We start from the raw sequence: 25,850 nt of genomic DNA on the forward strand, positions 1-25,850 counted from the left end.
AACACACCTCCAGACCATTGCATTTTTGTTCAAAATGTTGTATCAAGACTGCCCAAATGTGCCTAATTTGTTAATTAACAACTTTTCATGTTCAAAATTGTGCACTCTCCTCAAACAATAGCATGGCATTATTTCACTGTAATAGCTACTGTAAATTGGACAGTGCAGTTAGATTAACAAGAATTTAAACTTTCTGCCAATATCAGATATGTCTATGTCCTGGGAAATGTTCTTGTAACGTACAACCTCATGCTAATCGCATTAGCCTACGTTAGCTCACCCATCCCATGGACAGGACACCAATCCCGAAGAAGATTTATTTAACAATTCACCGATTACCTATCTGCTGAAATTTGAATTGAACATTTGTTTACACTGCAAATCATTTTTCCACAAAAAAATAGGGCAACTATGGGCTTTGGTCAAAAGTAGTGCACCCTATTCCCCATTGGCCCTGGTCAAAAGTAGTGCACCCTATCCCCCATTGACCCTGGTCAAAAGTAGTGCACTACATCTGGAATAGGGTGCTATTTGGGATGGAGCCTTACATCCACATATCAATCAATGCTGTATACTGTGTTTTTTTTAATTTTCACATTGAGGTGAATCAATGTCCTCATTATATCTCATCCACATCAACTGAGAATTACAAAACACAACAGCACCAGACTGGAATAGTTTTTCAGGAACAGTTTTATTCAAATGATGAGACAATCTTGAGAGGACCAAACAGTTTGGCTTGTGCATTGTAACACAGAAACACCTTTGTTTTAACAATTGAGAGAAAACAATACAAAATGATATGGTAAATATGCATTACAAAAGCAGGAAATTATGACAAAAAATGAGCCAAATAATAAAAATAAGCAACACTTTCCAAATGTTCAATTGGTGTCCTGCAATGGCAACAGGCAACAGGCTCACTGACTAACCTGCCACTGGCACAGGCTTTGAGAACACAGACAGAGGGAAAATTGCCAAATCTTTTCTTATAACCATCTATAAAAAATATGTGTCAACACTCAATAAAATTATCCTAAAAGAACAAAACAATAACAAATGTTTTAAAAGTCCCAAAGTTAACTTTGAAGTTCTTTAAGGTGAAATCTCTTGAACAACAATCATATCGACAACTAAACGGAACAATTTTTTGACCTCTCAAGCTACTCTAAAAAAAGATTGAACTTGGCAACGCAAAGAATCGACTATAAAATGCCCTTTCCAGTGAATCAAAATCCTAGAAACATATCACATTATGCAAATACTGTATTATGCATCCATGATCTAGATAGAAGGCATCTGATAGCACCCCACTGGGCACATACGTCAGTTCAATGTCTAGTTTTGAATTACATCTGGTTGAGTTGTCAACTAACATGATTTCAACATGAAATCAACAAACCAAAAAATTTTGCCATGTCATTGGACTTAGGTTAAAAAGCTGAAAAAATATGAAATTCTCTTTACAGTGATGACTTTTTTTCAAATCCAATCCGTTTTTCACGTTGATTCAATGTTATCACATTGCATTTTTTGTTGTTGAAATGACGTGGAAACAACATTGATTGAATCAGTTTTTGCTCAGTGGGACATCTGTATCACTGCTGCGTTTAGTATCAGTGATTTAGATAGAATGCAAACGGAGAACAATCGTCTGAAAGACAAAGAGTTAAAGCTTTCAACCAGATATAAAACTCATCTTGAAATGTACAATAAGAAATGCATTCAACTCAAAGAGGAATAGACATACACTCTTAGGAAAAAGGGTTCCACAAGGGTTCTTTGGCTGTCCTCTGGCTTTGGCTGTCCTTTGGCTGTCCTCCAAAAAGGTTAACCCTTTTTGGGTTCCAGGTAGAACCTTTTTGGGTTCCAGGTAGAACCCTTTTGTTTGGGTTCCAGGTAGAACCCTTTTGAGTTCTGTGTAGAACTCTGTGGAAACGGTTGTACATGGAACGCATGATTTTGGCATAGTCTGTATGCCTATTGCATGTAGAATTTGTTGTTGTTGTTGCTTTTGAGGTTTTGTTTACTTATAGGCGAACAACTCTTTCTTTGGATCTCTATATCTACGACCATCTGCAAAGCCCTTTTCCACGTTATAAGGCCATTTCTTTGGATCTCTATATCTACGACCATCTGCAAAGCCCTTTTCCACGTTATAAGGCCATTTCTTTGGATCTCTATATCTACGACCATCTGCAAAGCCCTTTTCCATGTTATAAGGCCATTTTAAAGCTTTTAAGGTCGGGTGCACTGGAAATGCCAGTTGAATGTTTATTTTTGGTTACTTTATCTTACTCAAATAGAGAAGGATGATATCTAATGCACTTAAATAGTAGAACTCTACTGAAAAGACTCATCATTCAAAACTTAAAAGCTTTTCCAACCTTGTAAAAAAACAACTAATAATTAAAAAAGGAATTTTCACAAATCTTCAAAACAAATTAAGACTAAATAATTCCTGCAGGATATTAATGCAGGTAAGAAGAAATTGCTTTTAAATGTTTTCAACTTCATTCCCTGAGTTATGGGGAAATATTGCACAATATACTGTTAAGATGAGGTAGTACTATATACAGTACTGCACAATATACTGTTAAGATGAGGTAGTACTATATACAGTACTGCACAATATACCGTTAAGATGAGGTAGCACTATATACAAATCAGAGTCACTGAGGTAGACAATCAGCAATGAGGGGTCACCAACTACACCCTCTACTTCAGAGGAAGAAATAAATCTGTATTAACATATTAGAAAATGTATCACAAAAGCAAAACATTTTTGTTTACATTCTTTTGAACATTCATTTTTGGTGTGAGATTTGGTTTAGAACAGACATTAAGGACTCATTTCCCCCTGGACACAGATTAAGCCGGGTCCTGTACAAAGAAGCCACTTTGAATGGAGAATATCACTCAACATGCTTTTCAGGATACCATAACATACCTATCACCAATCCAGGACAAGGCTGGATCTGTGTTGAAAAAAAAACAGCCCTAAAGACCGAACAGACACACAGACGAAAACCAGACAGACTGAAAATGAGCTGAAAATGAAACAGGAACACAACAACATTCATTTAGACCTGAAGAAAACCCCTGTTTCCTCCTCAATCTTCAACTTCCTGATCCCTCTTCATAACTCCTCGTATGTTCCATGCCCAAGGACCTGTTTTCAGGAGGCCAAGAAGGATGGGGAAGTGGGCAGCTTCAGCTGTAGATAAGTCACATTCAGGCTGGGTAGTCTTATCGTCAGGAGGAGCCTGCTGATTGGACGGTGGCCTGGACAGGATAAGTAACTTCCTCAGCCGAGAGGGAACAGGGACGACCACTGGACAGTGTCATGATCAGGCCGGTGGAGATGATGGTGATGATGGTAAGGGTTGGGCTTGGTGTCGTCACCTCAGATTCCACTTTAAAACCAGGATTTCCTTCTTCCTCCGCTTCTAAAACACTCTTCATCCTCTGGAGTTGAGCTGTCATCCAACTCTGACCCGAAGGACGGATGGCTGGAATTACGGCCCGAACGTATCTGTGGACGGGTTACTCATTCTCACTCTCGTGACCGGAGTCTCCTGTCTCGTGGCTTCCTTCGCTGGTCTCAGTGGTCCCAGAGCTGCTTCCCCGACTGCTACCCATGGAGCGCTGTAAGCCCCCTAGTGGTCCAAACAGGATCTGCAGGCTGGAAGGCTGGAGGGGAAGAGCGTCTACCTTTTCCTCGTAACACAGCACGGTCTTCCCTACCTCGTACAGACACACTCTGTTCTCAGCCTAGAGATAGAGGAGAGGAGGAGATTTTTTAAATATTTGTTTGTTTGTCATTGTATAACAATACTCCACTCTAAACTATACCGAACCAAAATATAAACACAACATGTAAAGTGTTGGTTCTATGTTTCACGAGCTGAAATAAAAGATCCCAGAAATGTTCCATACACACAAGCTTATTTCTCTCAAATGTTGTGCACAAATTTGTTTACATCCCTGTTACTGAGCATTTCTCCTTTACCAAGATAATCCATCCACCTGACAGATGTGGCATATCAAGAAGCTGAATAAACAGCATGATCATTACACAGGTGCACCTTGTGCTGGGGGACAATAAAAGGCCACTCTTAATATGTTCAGTTTGTCACACAACACAATGCCACAGATGTCTAAAGTTTTGAGGGAGCATGCAATTGGCATGCTGACTGCAGGAATGTCCACCAGAGCTGTTGCCAGAGAATGAATTTCTCTACCATAAACTGCCTCCAACGTCATTTTAGAGAATTTGGCAGCCGCAGACCAAGTGTAAGCACGCCAGCCCAGGACCTCCACATCCTATGGGATCGTCTGAGACCAGCCACCCTTGACAGCTGATGAAACTGATGAGTATTTCTGTCTGTAATAAAGCCCTTTTGTGAGGAAAAACTAATTCTGATTGGCTATGCCCTCCCAGGCCCACCCATGCCCAGTCATGTGAAATCCATAGATTAGGGCCTAATGAATTTATTTCAATTGACTGATTTCCTCATATGAACTATAACTCAGTAAAATTGTTGAAACAGTTGCATGTTGCATTTATTTATTTTTATTTTGGATCAGTATTGATGTTGAGGATAGGCTCTCTAATAGCATCAAGTTCCCGTCTGAAGATTTTACCTGGCTTGTATTTGTATTACGTCTCTCCCTCTTGAAGAATTGCCATCTCTTACCGCGGTTGCTGCCATTGACTGGACCTGTTCTACTAATCACCAGGTTAGAACCACCCTGAAACAGAGATATTACAAACAGATAGAGAGGTCTGTTGCTGGTTGCTAAAAAGACATTGACAACCAGCATAAAACCTTATCATGGCATCATAAAGGTTGTCATAGTGATGTCTTAAATACATTCTCATACCACTCGTGGCCTGTGTCTGTGGAGCCATGTCTCACCTTGGCATCAATGAAGTGTTGTGCCATCACAGGCATCAGGGCCTCTATGTTGTCAGCCTGGTGGTCATTGGCCAGGGCCAAACCAGCATGTGGACCATGGGGTCTCTCACCGTTCACTACGTCCATGATCTTACAGATGGACGATTTCCTATTGGAGTAAAGCGTGGAAGTTAGTGGACAATATGAAATAATCTATTTGAAGAGAGGTCTTTCAAAAATGGCTGATGGAGTAAATGGAATATGAGAAGATGATTACTATAAAAGAAGAAGATGATTACCATAAAAGAAGAAGATGATTACCATAAAAGAAGATTACAATAAATGAAGAAGATTACAATAAATGAAGAAGATTAGTATAGATATGTACCTGGATCTGCCTTTGTTGATGAGGATGAGAGCACAGATGGCGATACAAGCCAGAGTGATGCAGACCCCCACCATGAGGCCTGTCATGGACTTCTGGTCCATGTGGTACTGGCCATCAGAGAACACTGGAGGAGACAAGCAACAGGCATACTGTTACACAGGATAAATCATCTGGGCAAGTACTATAGGCTACTGGAACTATACAGCTGTTAGCTATACACCACTAACAGATCTAGGACCAGCCTATTAGCATTGAGACAAGACAAAATTATCATTTGTTCGTTGCTATTATTGTACTGGTTCAGTTATTATGTCTCCAACAGCAGTATTATCAACATTCAAATATCTCCCCAGTCCAACAACACTCCAAGGGAAAGGGGGATGCCTAGTCAGTTGTTCAATTGAATGCATTTAAACCGAAATGTGTCTTCCGGACTTAACCCAACCCCTCTGAAACACAGAGGTGCGGGGAGCTGCCTTAATCGATGTCATCGGCGCCCGGGGAGCAGTTGTTGTTGGGGGTTAATCTCCCTTGATCCACCTTGCCGGCTGGGGGAATCGAACCTGCAACCTTTCATTTACTGGTCCAACGCTCTGAACTGCTAGGCTACCTGCTGCCCATGTAAGCATAGTAACCTGAAGTGTCTGAGGAGGATCCGCTGTCTGAATGCCTGGGGCTCTTCCCTCTGTGTCTAGGCCCGGGCCCCAGGGCCAGCTCCACAGTGGTAGAGAAGGGCCCGTCTCCCATCAGGTTGGAGGCAGATATCTTCACCAGGTAGACGTTACCAGGCTCCAGACGCTCCAGCAGGACCATGGTGTTACTTCCTGTAGGGGGAAAGACAGGACTGGTGTTACTTCCTGTAGGGGGAAAGACAGGACTGGTGTTACTTCCTGTAGGGAGAAAGACAGGACTGGTGTTACTTCCTGTAGGGGGAAAGACAGGACTGGTGTTACTTCCTGTAGGGGGAAAGACAGGACTGGTGTTACTTCCTGTAGGGGGAAAGACAGGACTGGTGTTAGAGAGTGCTGAATAGGATGAGGAAACGTTCCGTGTTGATTTAGTCTGTTCTTTTTACATCGTCTTTTCCAGCACGGTTACAGTAACCACGGTGGATGTGTAACCAGGGCAACCCATTTCAGCTCAGCTATGTCAAAAAGGGTTTAAGAGATGAGAGGTCAAAATCTAGCTGTCCATACTCACACTCCCCCTGCAGTATTTGCCAGTGTCCATACTCACCCTCCCTCTGCAGTGTTTGCTAGTGTCCATACTCACACTCCCTCTGCAGTATTTGCCAGTGTCCATACTCACCCTCCCTCTGCAGTGTTTGCCAGTGTCCATACTCACCATCCCTCTACAGTGTTTGCTAGTGCCCATACTCACCCTCCCTCTGCAGTATTTGCCAGTGTCCATACTCCCCCTCCCTCTACAGTGTTTGCCAGTGTCCATACTCACCCTCCCTCTACAGTGTTTGCCAGTGTCCATACTCACCCTCCCTCTACAGTGTTTGCCAGTGTCCATACTCACCCTCCCTCTACAGTGTTTGCCAGTGTCCATACTCACCCTACCTCTACAGTATTTGCCAGTGTCCATACTCACCCTCCCTCTGCAGTATTTGCCAGTGTCCATACTCACCATCCCTCTACAGTGTTTGCTAGTGCCCATACTCACCCTCCCTCTACAGTGTTTGCCAGTGTCCATACTCACCATCCCTCTACAGTGTTTGCTAGTGCCCATACTCACCCTCCCTCTGCAGTATTTGCCAGTGTCCGGCCAGCCAGGCCCTCTGTGAGGCGTACAGGATGGTGTAGTGCGTCACTGCCAGGTTGTTCTCCTCTGGTTCCCTCCAGGAAACCAGGGCTGTGCCGTCCTCAATCAGACACCCTCACATCTTCAGGTGGACGACTGGGCGCTGATGAACAGAAGAGGGTCATTTTGAGTCTCTTTAGTTTAAAAGTATCTTGGTCCGTCATCTAGTATGGTCGGCTTTGATAGGTGAGTGTTGTTGTGTGCAGAGGGGTCCTTGGTTGGAGCTCAGCTTGGGGTAGACTGGGAAGGAAGCTACTGTTGATGTCAAATTTTTTTTTTTAAAGACTTCTTCATGATCTATAGATAGAGGGCCCTTGTTACTCTGGTTACCTTGGTTACCCCTGGGGAGATGATAGTCAGAGAAAGATCAGAAGATGGTTTTTGTTCACCTGCAGGAAGGGTCCTCTGGTGGACAACAGAACTCCAGGGACTGGACAGCTGGTCGGCATGGAGACGCACCACTAACTCATAGCGTGTGTTGGGTTCCAGACCCTGTATCACCACATTCTGATTGGTACTGACGAGGACAATCATGACAGGTTCAAACCAACAACTGTGTCAAAAACAAATCTTGATTTTCAGTCTCTTAGAAACGAAGTGTAGAACTAAATTACCACATGTAATATAAATGTCCAATGATATGAAAAATGGATAATAGCATAGTAGTAGTAAAGTAATAATCTTTCTATTAAAGTAGCAGTAAAATATTCTTCTACCTCAACAGACCACAGTATACAGGTATAAACATCTTGAACTTGAGCAGTTCTGTTGCATGAACTCACGTCTGTATGTAGCGTATGGCTGATACGTTCATCAGGCCCACAGGTGTACAGCGAGCTGTGTAGCTAACAACCTTCCTAGAGGCGAAGGCAGGACGGCTCCAACGCAGGTACACCGCCGACGAGCTGTTAGCCAACGCTCTCACATGGTCCGGGGCTGGAGGCTGAGCCACCGGGTGATCTCTGATTGCTACAAGACACACAGACGCACACATTTTTTAGTCACAACTAGAAAGGGTACATTTCCTGAAGAAAATGTGTGTGCTTGCTTCAAATCTAATCAAATTTTATTTGTCACATACACATGGTTAGCAGATGTTAATGCGAGTGTAGTGAAATGCTTGTGCTTCTAGTTCTGACAATGCAGTAATAACCAACAAGTAATCTAACCTTCAGCTGCCTAGACGTATTTTTTTTATGGTAGTGGGAGATGTGTTAGAGGCCAATGTAGATATTCAGGATGAACAGAAGCTGAAACAGATCAATAGTAAGAATTGATCTGATTTCTTTGTGTACTTACATACACATCCTGGGGTGCTGAGAGTCTGGTCGGCCTGGTAACCATCTCCTACAAGGCTTAATGCCAACAGTTTCACCTGGTACTTCTGCCTTGGGTCTGGAAATCAATCAATTGTAGATTAATAAATAATATAAGTGTAAATAAATGTTCTGTTTATTATCAACTGACCACCATAATAGCTTAAAACAACTGGGCTAACAAAATGCTGAGATGTCCACTATCAGTCACAATCAATCAATCAATCAAATGTATTTATAAAGCCCTTCTTGCATCAACTGATGTCACAAAGTGCTGCACAGAAACCCAGCCTAAAACCCCAAACAGCAAGCAATGCAGGTGTAGAAGCACCTATTGGAGGAGTAGATTACATCTATCATCCTATTGGAGGAGTAGATTACATCTATCATCCTATTGGAGGAGTAGATTACATCTCACAGTCCAGTGTTCCAATTTGTAAACAAGGCTGCATGGGATTTCTCTTAATGCGACTCTGTGCAGCCAATAGCAATGTCCGCTTTAGGTATAATGGAGGGAGCCGCTTGTGGATTTGACAGCTCTAATGCAGTTTCACCTCCGACCTCTATGCGGATATCGGCTAAAGCAGATCTGATTTCAAGTTTCCCTTTTCAGTTAAAGGACTAGTCTCCAACAGATTAGGATGACAGTTAAGCGCTGGAGGGTAATGTTAATGCCTTGGTTTCTGATGTCTGTACCCTATTCACACAGAGAGGCTCCCCCGTGTGCCCCTTGACCCCAGTCTATCTTTCATATCTTGTCACAGAGAAGAGAGGAGACGGCTTTAGAATGAACCCACAGTCTGCCTGTCGACCTTCAGAAACAGAGGAGTTTCTACTGAACCCCGTAACAGACAGTGCTGACTGTCTCTCTTCATCCAAAAATACATGATCTACTGAAACATGGAGTCCTCGTGCTCTGCTAGATGAACTAGTGGTGACTTTCATCCATGCTGCTACTGCAAAGTCAACTCTTTACAGAGGAGAACATGGCCACTAGGCGGTGCTATACGGTGCTATACCATATAAACAGTAGAAACAGCAGCTGTGAAGATGCCAGCTGAAAGAGGGGGGGGGGGGTGAAATTAGGTCTTTCTAGGACTGTTTTGTTTATAGAACTATTTTAACTAGGTGTATAGGACTATTTTAACTAGGTGTATAGAACTATTTTAACTAGGTGTATAGAACTATTTTAACTAGGTATATAGAACTATTTTAACTAGGTGTATAGAACTATTTTAACTAGGTGTATAGAACTATTTTAACTAGGTGTATAGAACTATTTTAACTAGGTGTATAGAACTATTTTAACTAGGTGTATAGAACTATTTTAACTAGGTGTATAGAACTATTTTAACTAGGTGTATAGAACTATTTTAACTAGGTGTATAGGACTATTTTAACTAGGTGTATAGGACTATTTTAACTAGGTGTATAGAACTATTTTAACTAGGTGTATAGAACTATTTTAACTAGGTGTATAGGACTATTTTAACTAGGTGTATAGAACTATTTTAACTAGGTGTATAGGACTATTTTAACTAGGTGTATAGGACTATTTTAACTAGGTGTATAGGACTATTTTAACTAGGTGTATAGGACTATTTTAACTAGGTGTATAGGACTATTTTAACTAGTTGTATAGAACTATTTTAACTAGTTGTATAGGACTGTTTTGTTTATAGAACTATTTTAACTAGGTGTATAGGACTATTTTAACTAGGTGTATAGAACTATTTTAACTAGGTGTATAGGACTATTTTAACTAGGTGTATAGAACTATTTTAACTAGGTGTATAGCACTATTTTAACTAGGTGTATAGGACTATTTTAACTAGGTGTATAGAACTATTTTAACTAGGTGTATAGAACTATTTTAACTAGTTGTATAGGGCTGTTTTGTTTATAGAACTATTTTAACTAGGTGTATAGAACTATTTTAACTAGTTGTATATAACCACCATGGCTGGGGACAGTTCCATTTCAATTAATTAATTTCAGGAAGTAAACTCAAATTTCAGTTGTTTTCTCATTGAAAAGCATTGATGAAAATTGGGATTGGAATTTATGTTTACTTTCTGACCCAACCTTTGCTAACCACATGAGTAGGATTCTGCAACAAATCAATTCAGAAAAATTATTGGTAGGAAATAGACAAAATACCAATCAAGGTTTATATAGTTACAACAAGTTAGTACCCTTTGGCTTAAAAACTTTATTTTTTATTTTTTTAATCTTTATTTAACTAGGCAAGTCAGTTAAGAACTCATTCTTATTTTCAATGACGGCCTAGGAACAGTGGGTTAACTGCCAGTTCAGGGGCAGAACGACAGATTTGTACCTTGTCAGCTCGGGGATTTGAACTTGCAACCTTTCGGTTACTAGTCCAACACCCTTAACCACTAGGCTACCATGCCGCCCCTGTGCAATTTAATTTAGCGTCTTTCACTTTGAAACCCACCAACGTCGTGGCCACTACCTCGTAAATAACGCTGTATTTAAGGGAGCATTAAGGATTCGTTTCAGGTCTCTTGGTGTGAAAGGTTAGGTTCTGGGTATTGACCATTGGAGAGGGGTGGAGGGAGGTGGTGTGTCCAGGTCCGTTGTGTGCTGGTAGGGAATGGTGGCCAGGGGCTCGGCTGGGGAAGGGGGGCCAGGGGGCTCGGTTGGGGCTGGGGGGGGCCAGGGGGCTCGGTTGGGGCAGGGGGGGGCCAGGGGGCTCGGTTGGGGCAGGGGGGGGCCAGGGGGCTCGGCTGGGGCAGGGGGAGCATTCAGCTGCTGGGATCCAGAGCCCCTGGGACCGGGGGGGAGGGGTGACTAGGGTCAGGGGTCACAGAAGGAATCTGGGCTTCAGGATTGTGGGAGAGGAGAGGAGAAGAGAAGAAGAGGAGAAAAGGGGAGGAGTGGATGGAGAGGAGAGGAGTGGAGAAAGGAGGAGTGGATGGAGAGGAGAGGAGTGGAGAAAGGATGAAGAGGATGAAGAGGAGAAAAGAGAGGAGTGGATGGAGAGAAGAGGATAGAGAGGAGAGGGGTGGAGAGAAGGGCCCCTTGGTTTCAACTCCTCAGTAACTTCTGTTCCACCTGGCTGCCCCCTCCACCCTTCTACCTAACCTCCTCCTGGCTGCCCCCTCCACCCTTCTACCTACCCTCCACCTGGCTGCCCCCTCCACCCTTCTACCCTCCACCTGGCTGCCTCTCCTCCTGGCTGCCCCCTCCACCCTTCTACCTACTCTCCTCCTGGCTGCCCCCTCCACCCTTCTACCTACTCTCCTCCTGGCTGCCCCTCCACCCTTCTACCTACCCTCCACCTGGCTTCCCCCCCACCCTTCTACCTACCCTCCACCTGGCTGCCCCCTCCACCCTTCTATCTACCCTCCACCTGGCTGTCCCTCCACCCTTCTGTCTACCCTCCACCTGGCTGCCCCTCCACCCTTCTGTCTACCCTCCACCTGGCTGCCCCTCCACCTGGCTGTCCCTCCACCCTTCTGTCTACCCTCCACCTGGCTGCCCCTCCACCCTTCTATCTACCCTCCACCTGGCTGTCCCTCCACCCTTCTGTCTACCCTCCTCCTGGCTGCCCCTCCACCTGGCTGTCCCTCTACCCTTCCGTCTACCTTTCTACTTGCAGACATATAGGCTAGGCCTGGAGGAAGGCCGAGACACAAGTAAGAATAGAATGCAGACAGTTGCCCAGTATGTAATCTTAACTCATCATATAACGTTTGATTCCTATAACGTTTCTGTCACGCCCTGACCTTAGAGAGACGTTGTATTTCTCTATTTGGTTAGGTCAGGGTGTGATGTGATGTGGGCATTCTATGTTTTGTTTTTCTATGATTTTGTATTTCTATGTTTGGTCGGGTATGGTTCTCAATCAGGGACAGCTGTCTATCGTTGTCTCTGATTGGGAACCATACTTAGGCAGCCCTTTTCCCACCCGTCTTTGTGGGAAGTTGACTTTGTTTGTGGCACATAGCCCTTAAGCTTCACGGTTGTTTTTGTATTGTATATTGTTTTTGTCGGCGTCATCCTAATAAATAGGAATATGTACGCTCACGACGCTGCGCTTTGGTCCTCTTCATTCCACGGCCGTGACAGTTTCATTCCTAAAACGTTTTATTCATGTTTTTTATTTAAAAAATAATTATTTCACCTTTATTTAACCAGGTAGGCTAGTTGAGAACACCTTTATTTAACCAGGTAGGCTAGTTGAGAACACCTTTATTTAACCAGGTAGGCTAGTTGAGAACACCTTTATTTAACCAGGTAGGCTAGTTGAGAACACCTTTATTTAACCAGGTAGGCTAGTTGAGAACACCTTTATTTAACCAGGTAGGCTAGTTGAGAACACCTTTATTTAACCAGGTAGGCTAGTTGAGAACAAGTTCTCATTTACAACTGCGACTTGGCCAAGATAAAGCAAAGCAGTTCGACACACACAACAACACAGAGTTACACATAGAATAAACAAACATACAGTCAATAATACAGTAGAAAAAGTCTATATCGATGTGTGCAAATGAGGTAGGATAACGGAGGTAAGGCAATAAATATAATTACAATATAGCAATTAAACACTGGAGTAATAGATGTGCAGAAGATGTGTGCAAGTAGTGATTCATATAATGTTTGATTCATATAACCTTTGATTCCTTCTAGATAAATCTTTTGATTTAGAAGAAATTGGAATTAAAAGCCTAGATCAAGATCTAAATCAGTCTAGAGACTATCAATCAAATCAATCTAATCTCTATCGGTCTAGAGACTATCAATCTAATCTCTATCGGTCTAGAGACTATCAATCAAATCTATCTGATCCAATGGACTCCTCTGCATCTGTTGGGCACTATTTACATGGACAACACAGACAGCAGGCCATCACTATTTACATGGACAACACAGACAGCAGGCCATCACTATTTACATGGACAACACAGAAAGCATGCAATCACTATTTGGACAACACAGACAGCATGCCATTGTGTAATGGGGGGGAGGGCAGACATGGCGATTCTCTTATCCAAGTCCAATGTCTCACGACCATAGGTCATAGGTCTGTCCAGCTCTGGCCAATCCCAGGGGGCTGTGGGGTGTGGTGGTAACATCCCCCTGCCCAGCTGTAGAGGGGGGTGCTAGTCAGGGTTACGGGTGGAGTGGAGGGGGTTGGTGTCCAGGGTGTCATAGGGCAGCTCTGGCCCAGCGTCCCTGCAGCTATAGCACAATAGCCAGTGATAATGTATGCAGGCCAGGGATGAGATCCATGGGAAACAGTGGTGGGAAGAACATCTGGGCCCTGACCTCTAATCTCTTGGAGGCTTTGCTGCTCACACAACACTGGGGAGGGGATGGAGAGCCACTGAGGAGGGGACTAGCCTGGTCTCAGATCTGTTGGTGTTGTCTTCTCATTGTGATCATTGTGATACCAAATGTGATAATGACCATAGGAGTTGGTAAGAAAGCACAAACAGATCTGGGACCAGGCTATGGATGGAGAGGGATTGGGGGAGGAACTTGGGACTGGACAGGGGGCTGGGGAGTTGAGGGAGGTCTGTTTAGAAGAGCCCATATTGATCGGGGATGGACGAGAGAAATGGAAAGGGGACACTAAAAGATGTCACTACATATTGAAAAATATCTGATTCTCCCCTTTATATCCTGTTGATGTCCAAAAAGCCACTCAAAACTCTACCTCTGCCAATATGGGCTCTTCTAAACAGACCTCCCTCGACTCCCCAGCCCCCTCTGCCTCTGCCCGCCTCTACCCACCTCTACCCACCTCTACCCACCTCTACCCACCTCTACCCACCTCTGCCTCTACCCACCTCTGCCTCTACCCACCTCTGCCTCTACCCACCTCTGCCTCTACCCACCTCTGCCTCTACCCACCTCTGCCTCTACCCAAACTATACCTATATCTAATCATCACTTACTCAGACCACTGATGGTGTATTCTGTGTCCTCAGGCTGGAGCTGGATGGAGGGCTGTTCTGGTTGACCCTCCTCATGGTAACAGAGCCGGTAACCCTGGACGACCACGGAGCCTGGAGATGCCTGCCATCGAACCAAGATGGAGGTGCAGTTGAGAGGCTCCAGTTGCTGCAGCAGTGGGGCAGGTGGCACTGTGGGGACACAGGAAGGAGAACAGGTATGAAGAGGATGATGGACACAGGAAGGAGAACAGGTATGAAGAGGATGATGAAGGACACAGGAAGGAAAACAGGTATGAAGAGGATGATGAAGGACACAGGAAGGAGAACAGGTATGAAGAGGATGATGAAGGACACAGGAAGGAGAACAGGTATGAAGAGGATGAAGAAAAATCTGTTGATGCGCCCTTAAGCAAGGCACTTAACCCCTAATTGCTTCTGTAAATCACTCTGAAGAATAGAGTCTGTTCAAATGCATTAGAAATTAATCTTAAATTGTGTCATTTTGGAGTCACGTTTCTGAAAACTTTGACATGCTGTTTGATGCTGGTTTAGGGTGAGGGTTAGGCTGTGATGTTAGTTAGCTTTGATGCTGGTTTAGGGTGAGGGTGTGATGTTAGTTACCTTTGATGCTGGAGGTTTTGGGTGAGGGCTAGGATGTTATGTTAGTTACCTTTGATGCTAGAGGTTTTGGATGTGATGTTAGTTAGCTTTGATGCTGGAGGTTTTGGGTGAGGGTTAGGATGTTATGTTAGTTAGCTTTGATGCTGGAGGTTTTGGATGTGATGTTAGTTAGCTTTGATGCTGGAGGTTTTGGGTGAGGGTTAGGATGTGATGTTAGTTAGCTTTGATGCTGGAGGTTTTGGATGTGATGTTAGTTAGCTTTGATGCTGGAGGTTTTGGATGTGATGTTAGTTAGCTTTGATGCTGGAGGTTTTGGATGTGATGTTAGTTAGCTTTTATGCTGGAGGTTTTGGATGTGATGTTAGTTAGCTTTGATGCTGGAGGTTTTGGGTGAGGGTTAGGATGTGATGTTAGTTACCTTTGATGCTGGAGGTTTTGGGAGTGCGGTGGGATGTCCAGGAGGAGGGTTCACACCACCCCACCCTGGTGGCTGCAGAGATCCGGAGCAGGTAGACGGTATCAGGCTGAAGGTCTCCCAGGAGGTACTGGGTGTTGTTTTGGGCCAGCTCCACAGACAGAACCGTGGCGTCTGCAGCTGTACGGTAGGACAGACGATAGGCCCAGATGTGCCCACGGGACAATTTGGTTGGTAGAGGCTGCCACAAAACCTGGATGTCTGTAGGGCTGTGGCTGGTCAGGCTGAGCTCTGGGGTACGCAGGGGCACTGGAGAAGACATTCAACCGTGTTTGAATGGATCAGTTCGAGACAAGTCGAGTGCGCAGAATCTTTAACCTTAATCCCAATATTGAGCAGTTATTTGGGATGATTTGTAGATCAGTGATTCTGCACAGTCCGAATGCAATGTAGTTAAACTTAAAACACGCACAATCATTCACACTGTCAAATCAAGTGATGAAGTGAGTTACAGAAAGGAGCAGTTGATAATCCCTGTTATCAGCTCAATTCCATTCCATTCTATTCATTGGCATGACAACAGTCTACTTGACAACAGTCTACTTGACAACAGTCTACTTGACAACAGTCTACTTGACAACAGTCTACATGACAACAGTCTACATGACAACAGTCTACTTGACAACAGTCTACATGACAACAGTCTACATGACAACAGTCTACATGACAACAGTCTGCTTGTATGTCCTTACTCACCGTCCTCCAGAGTGTGTTGACAGACTTGGTCAGACATACGGCTAGCTCCCATCGGCATATAGGCCACCATGTAGAAAGAGTAGTTCCAGGCTGGCTCCAGGTCATCTATAATGTAGCTGGTCGTGTCGTTGCCAATCACCACCTGGTATTCCTCATTGTTTAGTCCTGGAATGGATAGGGGAGAAAGAGTAGTCCTGGAATGGATAGGGGAGAAAGAGTAGTCCTGGAATGGATAGGGGAGAAATCACCCCGTCTCTACCCCTCCTCCATCACCCCGTCTCTACCCCTCCTCCATCACCCCGTCTCTACCCCTCCTCCATCACCCCGTCTTTACCCCTCCTCCATCACCCCGTCTTTACCCCTCCCCCCCACACCCCGTCTATACCCCTCCTCCATCACCCCATCTCTACCCCTCCATCACCCCGTCTTTACCCCTCCCCCCACACCCCGTCTCTACCCCTCCTCCATCACCCCATCTCTACCCCTCCTCCATCACCCCGTCTCTACCCCTCCTCCATCACCCCGTCTCTACCCCTCCTCCATCACCCCGTCTCTACCCCTCCTCCATCACCCCGTCTCTACCCCTCCTCCATCACCCCGTCTTTACCCCTCCTCCATCACCCTGTCTACTCCTCCTCCATCACCCTGTCTACTCCTCCTCCATCACCCCGTCTTTACCCCTCCTCCATCACCCAGTCTTTACCCCTCCTCCATCACCCCGTCTTTACCCCTCCATCACCCTGTCTACTCCTCCTCCATCACCCCGTCTTTACCCCTCCTCCACCACCCCGTCTCTACCCCTCCTCCATCACCCCGTCTCTACCCCTCCTCCATCACCCCGTCTCTACCCCTCCTCCATCACCCCGTCTCTACCCCTCCTCCATCACCCCGTCTCTACCCCTCCTCCATCACCCCGTCTCTACCCCTCCTCCATCAACCCGTCTCTACCCCTCCTCCATCACCCCGTCTCTACCCCTCCTCCATCACCCCGTCTCTACCCCTCCTCCATCACCCCGTCTTTACCCCTCCCCCCCACACCCCGTCTCTACCCCTCCTCCATCACCCCATCTCTACCCCTCCTCCATCACCCCGTCTTTACCCCTCCCCCCACACCCCGTCTCTACCCCTCCTCCATCACCCCGTCTCTACCCCTCCTCCATCACCCCGTCTCTACCCCTCCTCCATCACCCCGTCTCTACCCCTCCTCCATCACCCCGTCTCTACCCCTCCTCCATCACCCCGTCTCTACCCCTCCTCCATCACCCCGTCTCTACCCCTCCTCCATCACCCCGTCTCTACCCCTCCTCCATCACCCCGTCTCTACCCCTCCTCCATCACCCCATCTCTACCCCTCCTCCATCACCCCGTCTCTACCCCTCCTCCATCACCCCTCCTCCATCACCCCGTCTTTACCCCTCCTCCATCACCCTGTCTACTCCTCCTCCATCACCCTGTCTACTCCTCCTCCATCACCCTGTCTACTCCTCCTCCATCACCCTGTCTACTCCTCATCCATCACCCCGTCTTTACCCCTCCTCCATCACCCCGTCTTTACCCCTCCTCCATCACCCCGTCTTTACCCCTCCTCCATCACCCCATCTTTACCCCTCCATCACCCTGTCTACTCCTCCTCCATCACCCCGTCTTTACACCTCCATCACCCCGTCTTTACCCCTCCTCCATCACCCCGTCTTTACTCCTCCTCCATCACCCTGTCTTTACTCCTCCTCCATCACCCTGTCTTTACCCCTCCTCCATCACCCCGTCTTTACTCCTCCTCCATCACCCTGTCTTTACACCTCCATCACCCAGTCTTTACCCCTCCATCACCCCGTCTTTACTCCTCCTCCATCACCCCGTCTTTACTCCTCCTCCATCACCCTGTCTTTACACCTCCATCACCCTGTCTTTACCCCTCCATCACCCTGTCTTTACTCCTACCTTCAGCCTTCATGTAGTGTACAGAATAAGCGATGACTTTGTCAGCGTTGTAGATGGGTCTCTCCCAGGCCAGTAGGATGGCTGAGGAGGAGATGGTTTCAGCGTGGATGTTCCTGGGAGCGCTGGGCCGGTCCTCAGACATCACCACGATGAGGCGTGCCAGGGACAGAACGCTGCCCTGTTCGTTCTCCGCCACACACTGGTAGATGGCATCATCCTCCGTTGTGATCTGAGTGATCACCAGTTTACTGTGGAGGGAAACAGAGTCATGAACTTCGGTATCGTCTTTATTAATGGTATGGTCTACTACACCTGTTGTATTCGGGTCTACTACACCTGTTGTATTCGGGTCTACTACACCTGTTGTATTCGGGTCTACTACACCGGTTGTATTCGGGTCTACTACACCTGTTGTATTCGGGTCTACTACACCTGTTGTATTCGGGTCTACTACACCTGTTGTATTCGGGTCTACTACACCTGTTGTATTCGGGTCTACTACACCTGTTGTATTCGGGTCTACTACACCTGTTGTATTCGGGTCTACTACACCTGTTGTATTCGGGTCTACTACACCTGTTGTATTCAGGTATTCATTTGACATCTTCACTATTATCACAACAAACCATTGTTGGAGATCATTTGACTGACACGTTGACATTTTTTTATTAAAAGTTTTCTTTATGTCAGTCGTGTTATTGTGAAGTCAAAGACACTTTTTCATATTGAGGGGACAATAAAAAGTGTTTTTTTAAAAGGGTTTGTTTTAATTCTAAATTTTAATTTTTGTTGCAGGTGCGTGGAAATAATGTGATGATATCGTCAAAGAAAGAAAGAAACCCTCCGATGAACGCTATGTGGCCGACACGTTCGATAAACAAAATCAAATTTATTTATATAGCCCTTCGTACATCAGCTGATATCTCAAAGTGCTGTACAGAAACCCAGCCTAAAACCCCAAACAGCAAGCAATGCAGGTGTAGAAGCACGGTGGCTAGGAAAAACTCCCTAGAAAGGCCAATACCTAGGAAGAAACCTAGAGAGGAACCAGGCTATGTGAACTGAAGTAAACAAAGTGATATGAGCAGGAGAGCAGCGTTCGGGTTTCTCTTTTCTTTAAACATCCCATTTTAAAATGTGAAGTGTAAATTTGATCTTCAGTACGGAGTTGTTCAGGTGTAACAGTACCTGTTGTACATCTTGATCCTGCCGTTCAGGTGCACCTCCTCTCCGTTCTTCAGCCAGGTGATGCGTGGCAGGGGCACCCCCTGAGCCTGGCACACGAAGCGGGCAGTGCCAGCCCTGGGACGGGTCTGGCTCTCGGGTCTCTCCACCAGTGATGGGGGCTCTAGAGGCAGAACCAAGTGGTGGGTGAGGTGTGTATCTCACTTTTCCTATTTAATTTTAACTGTGCTATACACATCCAATCTATTTGTGCCGTATTATTGATAGGAAAACCCTAAGGATGGCACAAATATTATTACATTTGTACTTTTTATTAGTGGATAGAGACAGGAAGTATTAAGAAGTGGAAACAGTAGGACCGGGGTTTGAACCCACACTCACACAGACATACATACATACACCAAAGGCTGTGAGGTGTTTCTCAAAATGAATACTACACTGCTCCGAATACGCAAATACGGGGAAGGTCGGAAGTACGAGTCTACATCAAAGTATGCGAAACATGGAGAGCACTTCTCGAATGCGTACTCCGTTTGTAGATATTTTGAAGCATGCATCGATGCTTCAACGGAAAGTACGCAAAGAAATATGACAACCACGTAACAAAAATTAAGAAAGTTCTCTTGCAATCAATGGCGGCCATTATTTGAGCTGAAGCTAAAAAGAAAAATACACTCCGTCTTCGAATGCAATGTTGCCCACTCACATCTCATGTGTTGCCCACTCACATCTCATGTGTTGCCCACTCACATCTCATGTGTTGCCCACTCACATCTCATGTGTTGCCCACTCACATCTCATGTGTTGCCCACTCACATCTCATGTGTTGCCCACTCACATCTCATGTGTTGCCCACTCACATCTCATGTGTTGCCCACTCACATCTCATGTGTTGCCCACTCACATCTCATGTGTTGCCCACTCACATCTCATGTGTTGCCCATTCACATCTCATGTGTTGCCCATTCACATCTCATGTGTTGCCCATTCACATCTCATGTGTTGCCCATTCACATCTCATGTGTTGCCCATTCACATCTCATATGTTGCCCATTCACATCTCATATGTTGCCCATTCACATCTCATATGTTGCCCATTCACATCTCATATGTTGCCCATTCACATCTCATATGTTGCCCATTCACATCTCATATGTTGCCCATTCACATCTCATATGTTGCCCATTCACATCTCATATGTTGCCGGACTACAATGTTTTATCTTGATACGTTAATAAATACATGCTGTGTTACTGTTGCCGTGGTTACCAGCCTACACTACCCATTGTAGTGTGCATAGGTCGTAGGTTAATAGTAAGTCAATAGATCTAACTGTCTAGCTACTACCGTTAGCTGCTGCTCAGTGAAGCTCAGCGTGAGGTAATACAGTAGGGGGGAGTGCTGCTCAGCGTGAGGTAATACAGTAGGGGGAGTGCTGCTCAGCGTGAGGTAAATACAGTAGGGGGAGTGCTGCTCAGTGTGAGGTAATACAGTAGGGGGAGTGCTGCTCAGCGTGAGGTAAATACAGTAGTGGGAGTGCTGCTCAGCATGAGGTAATACAGTAGGGGGAGTGCTGCTCAGCGTGAGGTAAATACAGTAGGGGGAGTGCTGCTCAGCGTGAGGTAATACAGTAGGGGGAGTGCTGCTCAGCGTGAGTGCTGCTCAGCATGAGGTAATACAGTAGGGGGAGTGCTGCTCAGCGTGAGGTAATACAGTAGGGGGAGTGCTGATCAGTGTGAGGTAATACAGTAGGGGGAGTGGTAGGTACTACAGTAGGGGGAGTGCTGCTCAGCATGAGGTAATACAGTAGGGGGAGTGCTGCTCAGTGTGAGGTAATACAGTAGGGGGAGCGCTGCTCAGTGTGAGGTAATACAGTAGGGGGAGTGCTGCTCAGTGTGAGGTAAATAAAGTAGGGGGAGTGCTACTCAGCATGAGGTAATACAGTAGGGGGGAGTGCTGCTCAGCGTGAGGTAATACAGTAGGGGGAGTGCTGCTCAGCGTGAGGTAATACAGTAGGGGGAGTGCTGCTCAGCGTGAGGTAAATACAGTAGGGGGAGTGCTGCTCAGCGTGAGGTAAATACAGTAGGGGGAGTGCTGCTCAGCGTGAGGTAATACAGTAGGGGGAGTGCTGCTCAGCGTGAGGTAATACAGTAGTGGGAGTGCTGCTCAAATGGAATGTTTCATGTGTTCTCCAAACTCTCGTCCTCACAAGAACGTACTCAAGAGAACGTCCTCGGAGAATACACTTGGAGCATGAGAGTGTGGAGCACACTCGGTAGTATGCATATTGAAAAACCACTCAGTGGCTGTAACCACTAGACCGAAACCCAGAGCAATATTCTCCCATTTCAGCTGAAAACACATTGTTGGATCAGTATATAATATCATATATATATATATATTTATATATAATATCAGTATATAATATAGTATATATATATATATATATATATATATATATATATATATATATATATATCAGGATATAGTAGTTTACCGAGCACGGTGAGGTTGGCAGTAGCGATGGTGTAGTTGCGTGTTCTTGGGGTGGTGGCTCTACAGAGGTAGACTCCACTGTGCTGAGGCTTCACATCACTGATCACCAGGTTTCCACTGTCAAACATAAATAAATAAATGTTTTTTTTTAAATGCATTAAAACACAACAAACTTTACAGTACAAACAGTACTTTGAGACCACTGAAGCAAGTGAAGTGAAAACATTTTCCTTCAGGAAATACATTTTTAAAATATATTTTTTATAACAATAATAAAATGGCATACAACACAAAGGAATTAAAAAAACGCCTTTAAACGTGATTTGAAAACGTCAATGGTGGCCGATGTTGCACAGAGCATTATGGGTACAGTGGTGCATCATGCATCCTCTCACCTGCCCAGCACCCTGGCATTGAACACGTCGATGGGTTTACTGTCGGCCCGGCTCCAGGAGATGATGGGTCTGGGGTTGCCCGTAGCAACACACTCCAGGACCACGGTGTAGTGGAGGGAAGCCGTCATGTTTTGTGGGCCCGCTATGATCCGGGGCCTCTGACGCGGTTTAGGGCCAGAACCTACACAGAGACAAGAAAATAAAACATTTAGTTGTGCAATTATTTTCACAGTAAAAACCAGTACAATTTAAAAGAAGGCATACTGTATGTGCATGTGAGGTACGTAACATTGCAAAAATCAGAAACTTTCTGTCCAAAAATCATGCAGAAAAATTAATCCATGCTTTTGTCACTTCTAGGTTAGACTACTGCAATGTTCTACTTTCCGGCTACCCGGATAAAGCACTAAATAAACTTCAGTTGGTGCTAAATACGGCTGCTAGAATCCTGACTAGAACCAAAAAATTTGATCATATTACTCCAGTGCTAGCCTCTCTACACTGGCTTCCTGTCAAAGCAAGGGCTGATTTCAAGGTTTTACTGCTAACCCATTACATGGGCTTGCTCCTACCTATCTCTCTGATTTGGTCCTGCCGTACATACCTACACGTACGCTGCGGTCACAAGACGCATGCCTCCTAATTGTCCCTAGAATTTCTAAGCAAACAGCTGGAGGCAGGGCTTTCTCCTATAGAGCTCCAGTTTTATGGAAAGGTCTGCCTACCCATGTCAGAGACGCAAACTCGGTCTCAACCTTTAAGTCTTTACTGAAGACTCATCTCTTCAGTGGGTCATTTGATTGAGTGTATTCTGGCACAGGAGTGTGAAGGTGAACGGAAAGGCTCTGGAGTAACGAACCGCCCTTGCTGTCTCTGCCTGCCCGGTTCCCCTCTTTCTACTGGGATTCTCTGCCTCTAACCCTATTTCAGGGGCTGAGTCACTGGCTTACTAGGGCTCTTTCATACCGTCCCTAGGAGGGGTGCGTCACTTGAGTGGGTTGAGTCACTGATGTGATCTTCCTGTCTGGGTTGCCCCCCCCCCTTGGGTTGTGCCATGGCGGAGATCTTTGTGGGCTATACTCGTCCTTGTCTCAGGATGGTAAGTTGGTGGTTGAAGATATCCTTCTAGTGGTGTGGGGGCTGTGCTTTGGCAAAAATCCTTCCTGTTTGGCCCTGTCCGGGGGTGTCCTCGGATGGGGCCACAGTGTCTCCTGACCCCTCCTGTCTCAGCCTCCAGTATTTATGCTGCAGTAGTTTGTGTCTCGGGGGGCTAGGGTCAGTTTGTTATATCTGGAGTACTTCTCCTGTCCTATCCAGTGTCCTGTGTGAATTTAAGTATGCTCTCTCTAATTCTCTCTTTCTTTCCCTCTCTCTCAGAGGACCTGAGCCCTAGGACCATGCCTCAGGACTACCTGACATGATGACTCCTTGCTGTCCCCAGTCTACCTGGCTGTGCTGCTGCTCCAGTTTCAACTGTTCTGCCTGTGATTATTATTATTCGACCATGCTGGTCATTTATGAACATTTGAACATCTTGGCCATGTTCTGTTATAATCTCCACCCGGCACAGCCAGAAGAGGACTGGCCACCCCTCATAGCCTGGTTCCTCTCTAGGTTTCTTCCTAGGTTTTGGCCTTTCTAGGAAGTTTTTCCTAGCCACCGTGCTTCTACACCTGCATTGCTTGCTGTTTGGGGTTTTAGGCTGGGTTTCTGTACAGCACTTTGAGATATCAGCTGATGTATCTCCCTCACTAGCTTTAAGCACCAACTGTCAGAGCAGCTCACAGATTACTGCACCTGTACATAGCCCACCTATAATTTAGCCCAAACAACTACCTCTTTCCCAACTGTATTTAATTCTAATTTATTTATTTATTTTGCTCCTTTGCACCCCATTATTTTTATTTCTACTTTGCACATTCTTCCATTGCAAAACTACCATTCCAGTATTTTACTTGCTATATTGTATTTACTTTGCCATCTTGGCCTTTTTTGCCTTTACCTCCCTTCTCACCTCATTTGCTCACATTGTATATAGACTTGTTTATACTGCATTATTGACTGTATGTTTGTTTTTACTCCATGTGTAACTCTGTGTCGTTGTATCTGTCGAACTGCTTTGCTTTATCTTGGCCAGGTCGCAATTGTAAATGAGAACTTGTTCTCAACTTGCCTACCTGGTTAAATAAAGGTAAAATAAAAAATAAATTTAAAAAAAATGTACGAAGGGCTATATAAATACATTTGATTTGAAAGATGGGCTTTTAAACAAGTCTACCCATAATCTTAATTGAAAGCACACACACACACCTTGGTTGATGACGGAGAGCGTTGCCTTTCTACTCTTGACGCGGTTGCCGATGTTGGTGGCCACACAACGGTACTTCCCAGCATCCTCTAGTTGGACGTTTTGAATCTGGAGAGCTCCGTTGGGCAGGACTGTGATTCTAGAGAGACAAATGGACAATGATGGCCAGGACCAGGGCCCAGAGTCACGAAACACTTCTTAAGAAAAAAAAATTGTCTAGTGTGTATTGTGGTACCTGTCTGTCTCCAATGGTAGTGTGCTTTGGTCTAGCTCCCAGGTGTAGTGCGCTTTGTGTGTAGTGTCTAGTGTGCCTACCTGTCTGTCTCCAACAGTAGTGTGCTTTGGTCTAGCTCCCAGGTGATGGTGGCAGGAGGGTTAGAGGTCACCTGGCAGGTGAACCTGGCCACGGAACCTTCGGTCACCTCCAAAGGCACGGGCTGCACCACGAAGGGTGAGATATCTGCAAAGGAAGCAGTGGTTTCTCAGTTTAATATTAACTCTGTAAAGTCACAGAACCACTGAGTCACAGAACCTTCTTTGCAAGAGTTCTTCTATGTGGGGCAGCAGTTAGCCTAGTGGTTAGAGCATTGGGCCAGTAGCCGTAAAGGTTGCTAGATTGAATCCCACGAGCTGACAAAATAAAAATCTATCGTTTTGCCCCTGAACAAGGCCATTAACCCATTGTTCCTAGGCCAGTAGATACACGAAGGTGTTGAAAAATGTTTCTATCAGGAGCTTAAAAAGGGTTAGCTCTAAAGCAGGGGTTCTTTAACCTTTTTCAGCCTGGGACCCAAATTAGACATTCTGTGTTTTCCTGGGATCCAAGCTTAGGAACATATGCAACTGTATGTAAATATTGGTACATTTCATTGCCCTTATGCCTAAAACAAATGCAATATAAACAAAAACAAATAAGAATTAAATGAAATAGCCAAACAAAACGCTAGTCATGTTTATTTTCCCCCATTAAAAACTCTTGACATATCTGTCTAGGTTGGAACTGTTGCTGTTAAAATTCAATCAATAATTTTAATTCTGAACTGGAATAAACTGATGGATCCAGGCTGTATCACATCCTGCCGTGATTGGGAGACCAGAACACACACACACACACACACACACACACACACACACACACACACAGTCCTAATGAGAGGTGTGGTGCTGGTTGAAGTTTTCAACAAGCATGTCTATTCTGGGCTCTGTTTTTGACAGTGCAAATTGAGGTTATGCTCAGCATTGAGCTTCTGTTTTTGACAGTGCAAATTGAGGTTATGCTCAGCATTGAGCTTCTGTTTTTGACAGTGCAAATTGAGGTTATGCTCAGCATTGAGCTTCTGTTTTTGACAGTGCAACATTGAGGTTCAGCATTGAGCTTCTGTACTTGTTTTTTTG

At 45.2% G+C, this 25,850-nt stretch overlaps 1 protein-coding gene across 1 annotated transcript in view; it reads right to left on the reverse strand.

Moving 5' to 3' along the window:
• Positions 1-688: 688 nt before the first annotated feature.
• LOC109897680 (protogenin B-like) overlaps positions 689-25,850 on the reverse strand; it is a 31,745-nt gene continuing 6,583 nt past the window's right edge. The window contains 19 exon segments of the mRNA XM_031832978.1: positions 689-3,774; positions 4,648-4,755; positions 4,923-5,070; positions 5,290-5,413; positions 5,925-6,113; positions 7,030-7,166; positions 7,168-7,198; positions 7,485-7,612; positions 7,878-8,064; positions 8,395-8,490; positions 14,339-14,527; positions 15,378-15,683; positions 16,131-16,295; positions 18,072-18,319; positions 19,260-19,419; positions 21,754-21,869; positions 22,148-22,328; positions 24,458-24,594; positions 24,771-24,915. Coding sequence (XP_031688838.1) covers positions 3,547-3,774; positions 4,648-4,755; positions 4,923-5,070; positions 5,290-5,413; positions 5,925-6,113; positions 7,030-7,166; positions 7,168-7,198; positions 7,485-7,612; positions 7,878-8,064; positions 8,395-8,490; positions 14,339-14,527; positions 15,378-15,683; positions 16,131-16,295; positions 18,072-18,319; positions 19,260-19,419; positions 21,754-21,869; positions 22,148-22,328; positions 24,458-24,594; positions 24,771-24,915 — 3,023 coding nt within the window. The 3' untranslated portion in view covers positions 689-3,546.

Source organism: Oncorhynchus kisutch, linkage group LG10, assembly GCF_002021735.2.
Source record: "Oncorhynchus kisutch isolate 150728-3 linkage group LG10, Okis_V2, whole genome shotgun sequence".
NCBI classification, from domain to species: Eukaryota; Metazoa; Chordata; class Actinopteri; order Salmoniformes; family Salmonidae; genus Oncorhynchus; species Oncorhynchus kisutch.